Below are 15897 nucleotides of genomic sequence, written 5' to 3' on the forward strand. Positions count from 1 at the left end.
AAACTGGTTTCCCACTTCAGCTTACTCCCCTCACCTTCCGACTTCTCTCCTTAAACTTCACTCCTTTGTGCCGGGCTTCTCTCCCCTTCCACTTCCTTTCTGTACCCCCTCTATTTTTCGTTCTTGGCTCCCTGAGAACCCCTGCATTGGGTAAGTGCAGTTCTTTCACAGACTGTAGAAGTAGGCGTCAGTCTTCAGGTAAAGTTTCGAAGCTCTGGGGTCTGCGTAACGAAAGGAACCAGATCTACCTCCAAGGCGAAATTTGTAACAGCTCACCAACCCTAATTTTAAAAAATCCTGTCATTTTGCCGTCAGGGCGTATGTAAAATACAATCATTTTGCCTTTAAAACTTCCGTTAATAGAGGAGCGCTCGGCACTGCCTCCCAGCCACTCCTGCTGCTGCCGCTGCACTACCTGGTCGGTGGCTCCCAGCTCCCTTTAGGACCAAATAGGGTAGTCGGACTATATACACGCTGTCCGGTTTGCAATCCTAAACCCAGGCTTTGTCTGCCAAGAGCCTGGAAATGTTGGCCAGTATTAAGCCTGGTTAATCTAGGATCGATTTGGGTTATCTTTTAATCTACCATTAGATATATGTGCTGGCTTTAGATTGAAGTAAAAGATCTTTACTTCTTAAGCAGTTTTATTTAAAATTCTCCAAGAGATCCATGGAATTTTTCTGTTTATTCATTAAAAGATCCGTAAACAACATTTTATACAAATCTTGAGCAATTCTTTTACAAACATGTCCAGAATTCCTAATACTTTACAAAAACAAAATAAGACAGACCTAAGAAAAGGAAGCAGCTTCAGATAGGGATAAAATAAGACCCCCATCCCTGAAGCAAAGGTCTCCTCACAGAGGGATGGCCAGGATCTACCACAGTAAACCTCCTACCCCCAGTTTATAAACACTGAATTCCCGATTACTAATTGTTCCCTCAGGGTTGATGTGTCAGAAGAGACCAAATGGGGAGATGTCTGGTAAGAGCCCCACTGGGGTAAGCTGCTTAATAAACATTTTTTAAAAGACATGGACTCAGTTCTATTTTCTGGACCCACATCTATAGTTATTATAATGCACAGCACCAGGCTTAAATGATGTCTGCTTCAGATTCATTCATGCACACCTGAATGGGTTGTAATGACAATACTGTACAAATCAATAAATTGTATCATAACACAAATTGTAAGGTTTTGTTAAGTTTGAATAAATATTTTTTTATGCCAGTTAAAACCACGAGTAGGAGTTGAAAACAGACATTTGCTATAGCATTTATCAATGAAAGTTGTACTATCACTGACAAATTCCTCTTTCCAATCACTACTACCACTTTAGATATTAAGGGTTGGGGTGATTATATGGTGTGTGTCCACAAAATATCCATATTCTGAGTCCAATTAATTAGAGTCTAATTAATTAGAGCAAAAAGTCCAACAACTCTAGAGCCAAAAAAAAGTCTCATCTAGGTACCCATAATTTGAAGTCCCTTATCCTCATAGCTGAGAGTTGCCTCTGGTACACTTCAAAGAAAACTTTTTCAATAGCTATAATCTCACAGAGCTCAAATTTCCATCTGCAGGACTAATCAACTTTCTCTGTGTTCATAAACTTGTAGTCCTGGCTTCAGTTCTGGCTCTGTTGTCTAACTTTGGGCAAGTTATGTAACCTCTTTGAATTCCAGTTTCTTCATTAGTAAAATAGAGATGCAAATATCTTATAAAGTTGATCTAAAGACTGAAAAAAATGACAGACATACATGTACCAAAGTGCATGGCACATGGTGGACACTAAAAAAAAAGAAAAAGGTAGTTCTCATGCCCTTGAAAGGACATATTCCTAATAGCTATAATTCCACAAAGTTTAATGTTGACACATGAGGGACAAGCTACTCAAGTGCCACACAATGAGGAGGAGCTGCAAGATGTCTACTTGAATAAGATACTCAGTAACAGTGCTAATTAGGGCTTTCACGTAAGTGAGATTCCCCCGGACAGAACATTAGACCAAAAAAAAAGGAGATATATGATGAGTATATTCCTTAGCTCAGCTCAAACAGCCCATAGGTTTAAAGCTGCCGTGGTGTTTCAGTGATGAGAATCACGTGTATAGGGCTAGTGTTCTCCACTTCTAGCATGCCTCTCTAGTACCTTAAACTCAGCGTTTCTCTCATTGTGCTCATATTTGAGCTGTTTTTTAAAAAATGCAACACTAAGTATTTCCCTTGTAAAAGACAAGTGCCTTCATAGACTAAGCAAAGAAAGAAAGACTTCACAAAACGCAAAGAATGAACCCAAGAATCAAATACTTAAAAAAAATAGGAGGCGGAGTAAAGACAGCATTGGTTCCAGACTACTCCCGACAATTCTCCAGTGATTACTACGGCAGCAACAGGAGAATCCTCCTCCAAGGACCTGGTCCGCTCTGTAAACTTTTCAACTTTCAAGAATTTTGTAGAATACTTCAGGGAATCCTGACTTGGAAATATGTTCTTTGGCACTTTCTATTCTATTTATGATGGAGACAGCCAATCAAAGATTTCATTTCTTCTGCAGAAACTTCATTTTACTTCCTAAAAAGGAGAAAAAAGTAGAGTGAACTCTCATTAGTTCATTTTTATTTATTGTACATTATTTGAGGCAAGAGATTAACAACCTTGTCATTCAGGACAGCCCAGGTAAGCTGCCATCTCAAGCTATCAGTTGTTTTTAACCACAAAAAACTCTGCAAGTGTCTAATGGTAGAGGTAGAAGAGAATTCACACATCATCTAATCCAGTGGTTTTCAACCCTAACTGTATGTTAAAATCACTTGGCCTGCTCCCCTGAGATTTCTTGGACCCAGGCCAGGGGGTGATTTTTATTTAAACTCCCTAGAGATTATAATATTGTAGTCACAGATGAGAACTACTGATCTAATCTAACCCCATGGTATAAAGATGAAATAACAGCCCAAGGCATAACTTGTCTCTCAGCTAGTTAAGGATAGGGCCAATTTTACTTAGGGACGTATGTTTCAAAGACCAATATAAATACCATAGAATATAAGTTCTTCATTGTTTTACAGGACTACTACACTACTGTTCTCCTATATCATACTGGATAATTAAAAGTTGACTAAAATTGAAAAATCATAAACTGTTTTTTTATGAAGTGCAAAATTAGAGACTTGCAGGAATTCCTCTTTTGCCTCAGATGCCCTCTAAACCAGGTGTTTTTAATCTGAAGTCCACTGATGGGCTTTAAGGGGGGTACATGAACACCCTAAAATTATATGCAAAATTTGTTTGCACGCTCTAAGTATATTTTTCTGGGAAAAAGGTCCACAGTTTTATAAGATTCTCCCAGGGATGTGCTGTAAAAAAGATTAATACTCATGATACTCAAATTCTTCTATCATGGAGCTTCATCAGAGGAACACAGGCCCATGGACAACTCTGATGGATAATCTCAGCCTCTGAGAAAGACACTTCTTTTTTTCCAAAACACTTTGGAACTAGGGTCATGGTTTCTGGTCAGCCTACTTCAGGTTGTATTCTTGATCTGATTATAAAGCTTTTATGATGAGGCATGCTTACTGCCAAAGCTTTTTCAGCCACATTTATCTAACAGGAAAACAGCAACTCACCAAGACTTCGCAAAATTCTATTCACCCCACTGGGCTCAGACTCAGGAATTGTTTCCAAATACTGGAGGGCCCGGACCTCAAACAAACCTGCAAGCAAAATTCATAGTGGTGAAAGTGTCCAACACTCAAGACTGAAAATCACCTAAATAAAACTCTGCTCACTACCAATGTACTTCCACAGCTAAAACAATATTACAAAATAAATATTTCCCATAATAAACTCAGATTTTGAGCCACTGTAGCTTTACAGTATTTTAGTTTATATTATTTTCAAGCCTTTCAAGTGCTCACTAAATATAAAGGGAGAACTTTATGATGCAACCGACCTTTCACCCCACTTTTCCGAAGCTCTCGGTCCTGGATGAATCCTGCAAACATCTGAGTTTCCATGAAGAGATCCAGGAAGTGGCGTACACTTCGGGAGGTGTGGGATTTACGGAATGGCTCCCTTTGGAATACACGCTCCCCGTGCTCAGTGACGGTCATGCTCAAAGAATAATGTCCCACCAGCTCCACAAAAAACCTGACAAATGCTTCAGACACCAGAGAGTTGAGTGTCACATCTGCTGCAAAACGAAAGAAAAAAAAGAAAAGAAAAAAATCCCCTAAATTTTGTGTTTCTGGGAACACTGGCTCTGGTTATGAAAGTGATGCCTAGGAAACCTCAGATTAAAGGACTGAGTGTAAATGAGGACTGAGTATAAATGTAGGAATCCTCATTCTTGGTTTTTTGCACTGTCCATGACCTGCAAAAAGCAAATGGCTTATATTCTTACCTTCATTTTCTTCCCACACATACTCTTATTACATCTTTCAGCCTAGCTTGCTCATTTATGATTTCACTGTAACGGCTCTTTCAAAGGCCACCAGTGAGGAGCAGCCAAATTTAATCTGCTTTTCTATTTTTATCCTCCTTTAAACTCTACGCTGCATTTTTGCCGACCTTATTTCTCTTGTCTCCTACTTTATGCTCTCCGGATTTCCTGATTCCTCTCCTGCCTTTATGACAAAACATTTGTTTTTCTCTTGCCTCCTATTCCTCTTCCTCTTCCTGAACATGGTCTTCACACTACTTCTCTTCAACATTCCCTTCCTTAAAGAGCTAACTGGCATAGAAATAAAGCTGGCTTTCCATGTTGATAGTTCCCAACTTTAGATCTCCAGCTCTGATATTTCACCACAATTCACCATCTAAATTTTCAGGCTACCTATGGGTGATCATCATTTGGCTGTCTCATAGCACTTAAATTCCATTTGTCTACAAGTCATCACATCAAGTCCTTTGGGGAAATCTGTAGAATATGAATCAAACAAATAAACATGTCCCAAACCAAATTCATTATATTTCTCCACCAAATCAGTTCCTCTCTCAACTTTCACATTTCATATTACACCATGATTATTCCATACTAAATCATAATTTATTGAGTGCTTAAGATGGCAGGCACTGTATTAAGTGCTTTTACAAATGTAATAATCCAACGAGGTAGGTATTATTATTTCTCTTTTACAGATGAGGAAACTGAGGCTCAAAACCAAGGCATTCTCCAGGGTCATCTCATCTGCTAGAGTGGAGAGGCTGCTGGACTCCCAAGTCAGGAGATTCTTAACTACTCTAACATACTACAATATATTGCCTTCCAGGTTCCAGGCTCAAGCCTCAGACTCAACTTAGACTCCCCCTTTTCTTCCATATCCAAACAGTATTGTTTTTTCCTTCACAATGTCTTTTGCTCTTTTCCATGGACTCCACCCTGGACTGGAAACCAGGGACCTAGGTTTAGGCAGAATTCTACCACAAAGCAGCTGTATGATAGTGGGCAACTCCCTTTAACTCTGTAGCCTCTCTTTCCATATCCGTAAAATGAGGTGGCTGTTTAGATGATTTCGAAGGTCTCTTCCAGCATTACATTTTGATTCTAATCTAAATTTGTTATATTTTGTTCAAGAGACTTTCTTCTCATCTCTTTCCTTCTACAGCAGAGAACACAGGTCCATCACTGCTTTTATCTCAACACTTCTGCCCCACTCTCCCATTTCCTAGTTAGCATGTGCACGAGTTTCTCTAGGGCAGTTATCTAAAAATTGAAGTGTTGGGTTGTAAGATATGTATACCCTTAACTTTGCTAGATGATACCAAATTGTTTTTCCAAAGTAGTTAAACTAATTTATACATTCTCACCAATATGTGATATTGTCAGACTTTTTAATTTTTGCGAGTACAGTAGGTATATAGATCCATATTCATTCCTCTTCATAATGAAAGCTAATTGACCTAGTATTGTTTATTGAATGGTTCATTCTTTTCCCACTGATATGCAATGCTGGTGCTGACACAAATCAAGTTTCCTTATGCATGTGCACTCTCTTTTCTTTCCATTGCTTTATTTATTTCTGTACCCAAAACAAACAATCTTAATTACTATGACTTATGATTAACTTGATGTTTTGTAGGGCAAGCCCTTCAATCTTGTTCTTTTTCAGGAGTATCTTAGCTATTCCTGGCCCTTTGTACTTTCAGTAAAATTCTATAAAAAGCTGAATGTCATTCTAATTCTGTCTTGAAACTTCCCCAATCTCACTTTCTTCCTACGATTTCACTGAATCTACTGTTACTAAGGTGTCCAACGCCCTTCTCACTGTCAAATCCACTGGTCAATTCTCATTCTTCATCTTTCTTGACTTCTTCGCAGAATCAGACAACTGTTTGCTCTTTCCTTGGTGAAATACTTTTCTTCATTCAGTTTCTACAGTATTTTTTCACATACACTGACCTGGTCTTTCTCCTACTTCACAAGCTGTTCCTTTTAGTCTCCTTTGCTGGATTCTTCTCCTCTTCCCAACTGTCAAATGTTGGAAATCTAATCACATGATTTCCATCCAACCCAGAGCACAATCCTTAAATCTTTGTTATTTTCTATATATACTCACTCTACAGGGTTATTTCCTCTGGCCCCACAGCTTTAAAATAGCAACTTCTAAATGTATGTCTCTAGCCCAAATCCTTTCTCTCAATTCCAATGCATGGATAAATATGCCTCCTTGATATCTCCAGTTGGATGACTGCTAGGGATTGGACATCTAATAGGTATCTCAAACTTAATATTCAAAACCGAACTTTTAATCACTCCTCTAAACCTGCTCCTTCCCTAATGTTCCTTATCAGTAAATAAGGAACATCTGTAAAATGGGGATTAAATAATGATACCTGCTTCATAAGGATATTACAAGAATGAAATAAGATGTCCGCTAAGTGCTTAGCACAATGCCTGGTACAGAGTAAGCCATCCAACAAATATTCACCCATTTATTCAACAAATACTGCGTACCTATTTAGTGAATACTGTTTAAAGTACTGGAGATAGAAAACAAAATATATAGTCGCTACTGTCACAGAACTTCCATTCTAGCACATCAGATGGTAATAAAAACTGTGGAGAAAATAAGGTCGGGGAGGAGGATAGGGAGTGCTAAAGGAACAGGTACAATTTTAAACAGGACAGTCAAGAAAGGTCTTACTGAGAAAGTAACATTTGTGCACGGACCTGAAGGAAGAAAGAGCAGGAGCCATGTGGATATCTGGGGAAACAGCATTCCATAAATGGAACTAAGCAAGTGTAAAAGTCCTGAAACAGGAGACCTGGCACATCTGAGGGTCAACAAGGAGTGGGTTATAAGCTTTTCAAGGCACAGGCCATCTCATACTAATTTTATATATCCCCAGTAGTATCTCCATACTACTGTGTATATCCTTGTATATACTTTTGTATATCCTTTAGCAGTGTGCTAGGCATTCAGCAAATATTTACTGCCTTGACCTTAAGTCCTCAGACCGTCTCATACCTTGTGAATAATTCTGCTCCTGAGCCAAGATTTCATTGCGTTCTTCCAAAATCTGCATCAGGGCAGCTTGGAGTTTAGGTGGTAGAATTTCATCCTCATCAGATACCTTAAAAGAAGAAATTGAGATTTTTCATGAGCTTTGAGAAAGAAAGTCTCAAACACGTACTAGTTAGGTCCCCAAAATTCCACAGATGACTTTGTATATATTTTGGCTGAAGAGTTTGTCTGAAGCTTCCTTCCCTACATTGAGGAGAATCTATGATGTTTATAGTGTATATATCTTAACTATATTTAAAAAACAAATAACATACTTTATAAAATTTTCTGGCACTTTTCCACCAAATATCGCTTATCTACTCATCTACAAGTCTTAACGCTATATTAAAGTCATCCCTAAACATATGGTGTTTCAAGTGTGATGAGCTAATTGATTTTGAAAAAAGACAAAGTCTTAGGAAACATTCTTTTCACCCTGTGTTCAGTGCTCACAAATCTATATGCAGGTTACATACAGAGGACCGCTCTAAGAAGGCTTTACTAACGCTTCCTTCCACTTCAATATCCAGAATAAATGACCATTTCTTTTTTGCCCCCTACTGGGGGGCAAATTTCTTATTATACCACTTCTAAAACTTTATGAGTATGTCTGCTCCCCTTCCCCCACATGAGACTATAAGGCCTGAGGGTTCAAACTGTGTCTTAATCATCTTTAGATTCTGGCTGACTAACAGAATATCTGAAATAATCAGTGCTGAATGCTTGTTAAATTTAATTAAATTAGAAGCTTATACATCAACTCATCTGGAGTTGAAGGGAGTTACCTCTTCTGAGAATGACATTTAATGTTTCCTCCTTCCTTCTTTGAGATGGACAGCTATAAACCCAAGCCACATTTTTCAGGTCAATCTTGTATGATTGGCCACAGTGTTAAGTCAAATATGTATAGGAACTAAAAGTCTTGCCTGAGTCATCTTCGCTAAGTACTCTCACATATTTTCTGTCCAATTATTCCCAAACATTATGTAATCGCCTCCTTTGTCACTCACCTCCTGCAAGAACTTGTCTGCACAGAGATCAACTATCAGTACCTATGGGATAAAGGAGCCAGGCAAGTTAAACCAGAGACATTCACAGAGAAATACATTAGGCACTGCTAGATTAGGAAGAGTGTTTTGATTCTTTCAAGCAATGGGAGTAATTTTAAACAAAAGTAACTTGAAGTTGTAGTCCATTTAAAAGTTAACTCATCAATATATCAACAAATAAACTGCAAGTTAAAAAAAAACAATGATGGGGGCGGGGGCCGGCCTATGGCCAAGTAGTTAAGTTTATGTGCTCTGCTTTGGCGGCCCAGGGTTTTGCCGGTTTGGATTCTGGGCACGGACATGGCATGGCTCATCAGGCCATGCTGAGGTGGCGTCCCACATAGCACAACCAGAGGCACTCATGACTAGAAGATACAACGTACTGGGGGGCTTTGGGGAGAAGGAGGAGGAAAAGAAAAAGAAGACTGGTAACAGACGTTAGCTCAGGTGCCAATCTTTAAAAAAAAAAGATGGTGGATACTATTTTAAAAGAGACTGAAAAATCATACCAACCAAATGATGCAATGTATGGACTTTATTTGGGATGCAATTCAAACAAACTATTAAAAATTTAGGAAATAACTGGAGATTTGTTGAACACTAGATTTTGCTGATATTAAGGAACTGTTACTAAATTTTTTAGGTGTGATAATGGTATTGTGATTATGTTAAAATGCTCTTATGTTATAGAGATTCATATTGCAATATTTAGAGATGAAATTGTCATGATATGCATCAAAATATTACGGGAGAAAGGAATGGATAAGGGTAAAGATTAACCATAATTTGGTAAGTACTGAAGTAGAGTGACTGGATTTATTTCACTCATGTTTACTTTCACATATATCCGAAATTTTCCATAATAAAAGCTTAAAAAAAGATGAATACAAAAATCAGTTCTGTTTCTATACACTGATAAAAAACAATATGAAAAAAAATTAAGAAAACAATCCCATTTTCAATCACATCAAAAAGAATAAAATACCTAGGAATAAATTTAACCAAGGAGGTGAAAGAGCTGTATATTGAAAACTATAACACATTGATGAAAGAAACTGAAAAAGACACAAATAAATGGAAAGATATTCCACGCTCTTGGACTGGAAGAAGTAATATTGTTAAAATGTCCATACTACCCAAAGCAATCTACAGATTCAATACAATCCCTAATAAAATTTCAATGGCATTGTTAAAAGAAATAGAACAAACAATCCTAAAGTTTATACAGAACCACAAAAGACCCCGAAGAGCCAAAGCAATCTTGAGAAAGAAGAACAAAGCTGGAGGCATCACATTTCCTGATTTCAAACTATATTACAAAGTTATAGTAATCAAAACAGTATGTATTGGCAGAAAAACAGAGATACAGATCAGTGGAACAGAATAGAGAGTCCAGAAGTAAGCGCAGGCAAAATCAATTAATTTATGACAAAAGGAGCCAGGAATACACAATAGAGAAAGGACAGTCTATTCAATAAATGGTGTTGGGAAAACTGGACAGCTACACACAAAAAAATGTAACTGGACCCCTATCTTAAATCATACACAAAAATCAACTCAAAATGGATTAAAGAGTAGAATGTAAGACCTGAAACTACAAAACTCTAAAACTACAAAGAAAAGATAGGGGGTAAGCATCTTGACATTGGTCTTGGCAATGATTTTTTGGATTTGATTCCAAAAGCAAAGGCGGCAAAAGCAAAAATACACAAGTGGGGACTACATCACACTAAAAAGCTTCTGCACAGCAAAGGAAACTATCCAACAAAATGAGAAGGAAATCTACAGAATGAGAGAAAATATTTGCAAATCATATATCTGAAAAGGGGTTATTATCCAAAATATATAAAGAACTCATACAACTCAAGGGCAAAAAACCCCAAATAATCTGATTAAAAAATGGGTAGATGAACTGAATACACATTTTCCCAAAGAAGACATACAAAGGGCCAACAGGAACATGAAAAAGTGCTCAACATCACTAATCATCAGGGAAATGCAAATCAAAACCACAATGAGATGTCACCTCACGCCTGAGAGAATGGCTATTACCAAAAGGACAAAAGATAAATGCTGGTAAGGATGTGGGGAAAAGGGAAGCCTTGTGCATTGTTGGTGGGAATGTAAACTGGTGCAACCACTATGGAAAACAGTAAGAAGGTTCCTCAAAACATTAAACATAGAACTACGATGTGATCCAGTAATCCCACTTCTGGGCATATATCCAAAGGAAAGGAAATCACCACGTCAAAACGGTATCTGCACCCTCATGTTCACTGCAGCCTCATATTCACTGCAGTTCACAACAGCCAGAGGTGGAAATAACTTAAGTGTCCACTGACAGATGAACAGGTAAAGAGGATGTGGTAAAAAATACAATGGACTAATATTCAGTCATAACACAGAACAAAATCCTGCCATTTGTGACTACATGGATGGACTTTGAGGGCATTAGGCTAAGCATAATAAGTCAGGCACAAAAAGACAAATATCATATGATCTCACTTATATGTGGAATCTAAAAAACCAAACTCATAGATACAGAGAACTCATAGATCACCTGGTGGTTGCCAGGTGAGGGGTAGGGGATGGGTGAAATGGGTGACAGTGGTCAAAAGGTACAAACTTCCAGTTATAAGATAACTAAGTCCTGGGGATATAATGTACAGCCTGGTGACTATAGTTAACAATACTCTATTGTATATTTAAAAGTTGCTAAGAAAGCAGATTGTAAAAGTTCTCATCACAAGAAAAAAAAAGCTATTGTGAGGTGATGGATGTTAACTAGACATTATGGTAATCATTTCACAATATAAACATATACCAAATCATTATGTTGTACACCTTAAACTAATTATATGTCCTCAATAAAACTGGTGGGGGTGAGGGGAAGGTTAATCCAGCAGAGTAATGGGGAAGAATAGTTTTTTCAAGAAATGGTACTGGGATAGTTGTTTATCCATATGAAAAAAAATGAAATGACCCCTACCTCCTATCATATACAAAAAAATCAAGTCCCAGGATTCAGAACCAAAAATTAAAGGAAAAATAATAAACTTTCCAAAGCTCCCAGGAGATAATGTAGGAGGATATCTCAATGAAGTTAACATATTTATTTTTTTTAATTTCTTTTAGGAAGATTAGCCCTGAGCTAACTGCTGCCAATCCTCCTCTTTTTTTTTTTGCTGAGGAAGACTGGCCCTGAGCGAACATCCATGCCCATCTTCCTCTACTTTATATGTGGGACGCCTACCACAGCATGGCGTGCCAAGCGGTGCCATGTCTGCACCCGGGATCCAAACCAGCGAACCCTGGGCCGCCAAAGAGGAATGTGTGCACTTAACTGCTGAGCCACTGGGCCGGCCCTACCATGAAGTTAATATAAAGAAAAACTTAAGCAGCTCACAAAAAAACCCACTAACCATAAAAGAAAGGATTGATAATTTTTTGACTACATTAAAATTAAGAACTTCTGTGCATTAACAAAAACACCATCTTGGAGAATGAAAAGGCAGGCCACAAAGGGGCTGGTATCCACAATATAAAAAGGCCTCTTACAAATCAGTGAGGGTAAACAATGCAGTAGAATGACAGACAATGAATTTTACAAAAGATGGTATTCAAATGGCTAATAAACATATAGAGAGATGGTCACCCTCAACAGTAATCAAGGAATGTAAATTAAGCCACAACGAGAATACCACTATATACCTACCAGATTAGGCCAAAATACACAATCTGATGATAACAAGTGTTGATGAGGATGTGGAGCAACAGGAATTCTCATACATTGCTGGAGGGAGTTTAACTTAGCACAACTACTTTGGAAAACAGTTTGACTTTATTTACTAAAGTTGAATATATGCTTACTCCTGACCTAGCAATTCCATTTTCAAGTATATACACGTAGAACTGCATGCATATATGTACCAAGAGTCATGGACAAGAATATTTATAGCAGCATTCTTTATAATAACCCCAAACTAGAAACAACTCAAACGTCCATCAACTGCAGAATGGATACGAAAATCATGGTACATTCACACAATGGAATACTATACACAATTAGAATGATCAAACTACTGTTAAACTTATCAACATGGATAAATCTTACAGACATAATGTTGATCAAAAGAAGCCAAACAAAGTATATATACACACACACAATATGAGTTCATTTATACCAAGCTTAAAACCAGGCAAAACTGTAATATATTGTTTAGGGTTACATGCCGAGGATGTAAAACTATACAGAAAAACAAGTAAATGCACAGCATGAAAGTCAAGATAGTGGTTTCCTTTTGTGGTGGGGGAAGGGAATGGTGATTAGGAGGAGGCATGATGGGGACTTCTCTGGTACTGGCACTGTTTCCATTGCTGTAATGTTTCCATTCTATTCCAATGTTGGTTACATAAGCATTCACTTTGTGATAATTCACTGAACTGTACATTTTGTTTTAGACACTTATCTATATGTGTGTTGTATGTGAAACAATTTTTTAAGGTAACTCAGAGTAGTTTTTGTGTTTGACTTAAAAAAATAAAGACCTACCCTTCAAAATAACACAAGAATGAACCCATGCTTCACTACTGTACATAAGACACAACTTTGGATTCATGTGTACTATAGAATGTTTCTCACTTTAAAGAAAAAGATACAAAAAATATGATAGCATAATGTATTAATAATAATAAACATATATAAGTATTAATTAACGACAACTCCATCACTCTTAAAGATCAATTGTTTTCATTTGTTAGGCCTCCAATCTTTTTATAGATACTATTTCTCCCATCTCACCTCTTCAATGGGTAATTCCTGAAGCTGTGGTAAGGAGCAAGACAGGATTCCAATAAGGAACGGAGTAGGTGAGCACACAATGTCGATCATAGATGCTGGCAGGACTGGGATGTAGGTATGTTGCCAGGTGAACGGATACAGTGTGGCAACCACAGCATGGCCACATTTTGACAGGGTGCTAGCCAGAGGAGAAAGTAAATGGTGTCACATACAGAGCAACACATACAGGGTATTTCAGATATTATGTTACAGAATTACAAATTGATGCCAGTTAGTGATCACAGATTAACAATTCTGTGATTACTCATTAACTTTTAACATTTTATTTAAATTTTTAACTTAATTTACTGAAAATCTTGAATCTCAATCCAGTTCTTTCTCACAATTCATATTGCTAAAAATTAATGTGTACTTAGAAAACCAATACCAATTTTTAACGATAGTTTAAGCAAAACACATTTACAAAGGCCAATTGCAACCCCCAAAAGTTACTGCTATAGTCTAATGCAAACAGCTTTTGAATTATTTACCATTTGGAATTATCCACGTCACTATAGCATTAGGTAATTGCGATCCTATAGTTTTTTAATATGCCCAAATTTTAAAATAGTAAAAACAAGTAAAATATCAGTATAAAGTGACATATTTTACTTATTTCTCACCTTAGGCTATTGGCAACAAAGATCACCCTCCGCTCCAAAAGGAGAGAGGCACACACGCGGATGAGATGACACACACTCAAGCACTTAAAGAGACATTCAAAGTCAACGTGTTCCAATCGGGAATCCAGTGGTCGGCAGAGTTCAATGGACTAAAAAGGAAGAATTTGATTCACAAGAGCTGAGGTTGGAAAACAGTCCTTGATGACAACACTAATGGATCCTGTCATTCTTTTACAGGTTAAATTCACGAAAGAAGGACTGTCACAGAGTCTGTAAAGCTGCCTACACTAATCCCAAGATCTAATACCCTATTTTTGTGCTGTAAATTTCTGGTAAAATCCTTTATCCCATCTGACAATAAGTATGTATAATCTTCATTTATCACACTGAAATTGTCATTACAAAGGGGCTCAATCTATGAATGGTAGAAAATCTCTGGTTCCTGGGTCCAGGATCAATTATTTCACAGATGAACTGGATAGTTCTCCAGTGCTTTGTGGGACTACAACACATTCTGCACAGTTTATGGAAAGGAAAACCATGCCCTGAGCCTTCTGGAAACTCTGCCTATTAGTGTAATGCCTGCTTTTTGGCGGCTATCAAAACTTTTCAAAATGAGCTAACTTACCCCATCTCCAGCCCCAGGGAGGTAGCTCTTAACTGTGATGGTGCGTCCAGGAGCTGGGAAAGGAGCTTCCATGACACTGCGCATGAATGGGTAAACCAGGGCTGGAGACATTTCTCTTCGTTTCTCTACTTCATCCAGAATCTGCACACACAAAACATGCTATTTTATTACAGACTCAGTTCCAAAACATAAAAGAATCCTATTAAAGGAATTGCCGAACTTGGTGTACAAACTTGAAAATAACTCCAAGAGATTTTAAGACAGATAGCTTCTGCAACCAATAACGGGCTATTAAAGGCATCATGTCTCTTGAGGATATCCTTATATCCCCAAGAAGAGTTTCTAAAATAAATCAACTTATTTTTAGAAGAGGAGCCCCTTTTAATTTCACTAAGGTAGGGGCCAAAAAGGTGATGCTGACAATGATATCCTGCACTTTGGAGTGTGGGAAAGACATGAGACAAGACAAGCTTCAGTCTATGTTCTCCTTTAAGTTGGGAGGTTTAGCAAACCAAAATGAGGATGACATGGCAACAGCATCTGGATTAAAGATATAAATTTAAGCTTTTATATCTGTGGTTCTAATTTACTAATGAGAAATCCTTTCTAAAGACTATGCCACTTAACATTGCCTAGTGAAGTCATCAGAAACAAAAACTGAGCACTGAGAAAGAACAGCACTTTTCATAGGACCCGTTCTCCACTTACCTTTGAAAAAAGGTTGAAGCAGCCCAGGCGACTAACCATGCAGTACACCTCAGGGAGTCGCTTCCCTTTGCCTTCTGGCTAAAAGAAAAAAAAAACAAGGCAAAAAGTAAGCAGCACAAGTCATTACTTATTTGGACTATTAATATTTTTTAGCAAAGAGCAGGAACCAAGGCTCTCATCCTCAATAAACACCGAAACATGGGAAAACGCTAAAAAGATAGCAGGATTTATTCCAGGTTTAGTGGAGGCATCTAAGCAAGAAGAAAGTAACTCAGAGCTCCCTCAGTTGGCTCATTGTACTCCATTCCTCAAATACACCCAGACTGATATTTAGCCACTGTGTCAGTGGTTTCTTCATCTATTACAAATAATCAAATAAAATCAATCCACACCTTTTCCATTCTGTAACACTCTGTAGCTAACCCCTACCTAGCTTTTACTGTTTTTTAATTTTATTTTAAAGATTGGCACCTGAGCTAACAACTGTTGCCAATCTTCTTTTTTTTCGTCCTGCTTTTTCTCCCAAAATCCCCCCAGTACA

The 15897-nt window shown here is 37.7% G+C and overlaps 1 protein-coding gene across 5 annotated transcripts in view; it reads right to left on the bottom strand.

Moving 5' to 3' along the window:
- Window positions 1–666: 666 nt before the first annotated feature.
- DENND2C (DENN domain containing 2C) overlaps window positions 667–15897 on the bottom strand; it is a 72766-nt gene continuing 57535 nt past the window's right edge. For 4 of the 5 annotated variants that reach the window (XM_046645308.1, XM_046645311.1, XM_046645307.1 and 1 more), the window contains 9 exons: window positions 15357–15434; window positions 14649–14789; window positions 14021–14169; window positions 13359–13536; window positions 8519–8560; window positions 7473–7578; window positions 3956–4195; window positions 3630–3716; window positions 667–2574 (listed from right to left, as the gene is read on the bottom strand). In XM_046645308.1, coding sequence (XP_046501264.1) covers window positions 2543–2574; window positions 3630–3716; window positions 3956–4195; window positions 7473–7578; window positions 8519–8560; window positions 13359–13536; window positions 14021–14169; window positions 14649–14789; window positions 15357–15434 — 1053 coding nt within the window. In that variant the 3' untranslated portion in view covers window positions 667–2542. The remainder of the gene's footprint in view (window positions 2575–3629; window positions 3717–3955; window positions 4196–7472; window positions 7579–8518; window positions 8561–13358; window positions 13537–14020; window positions 14170–14648; window positions 14790–15356; window positions 15435–15897) is intronic. The other variant, XM_046645310.1, reaches the window with a different exon arrangement.

Source organism: Equus quagga, chromosome 18 (genome assembly GCF_021613505.1).
Source record: "Equus quagga isolate Etosha38 chromosome 18, UCLA_HA_Equagga_1.0, whole genome shotgun sequence".
In the NCBI taxonomy this organism is placed as follows: domain Eukaryota; kingdom Metazoa; phylum Chordata; class Mammalia; order Perissodactyla; family Equidae; genus Equus; species Equus quagga.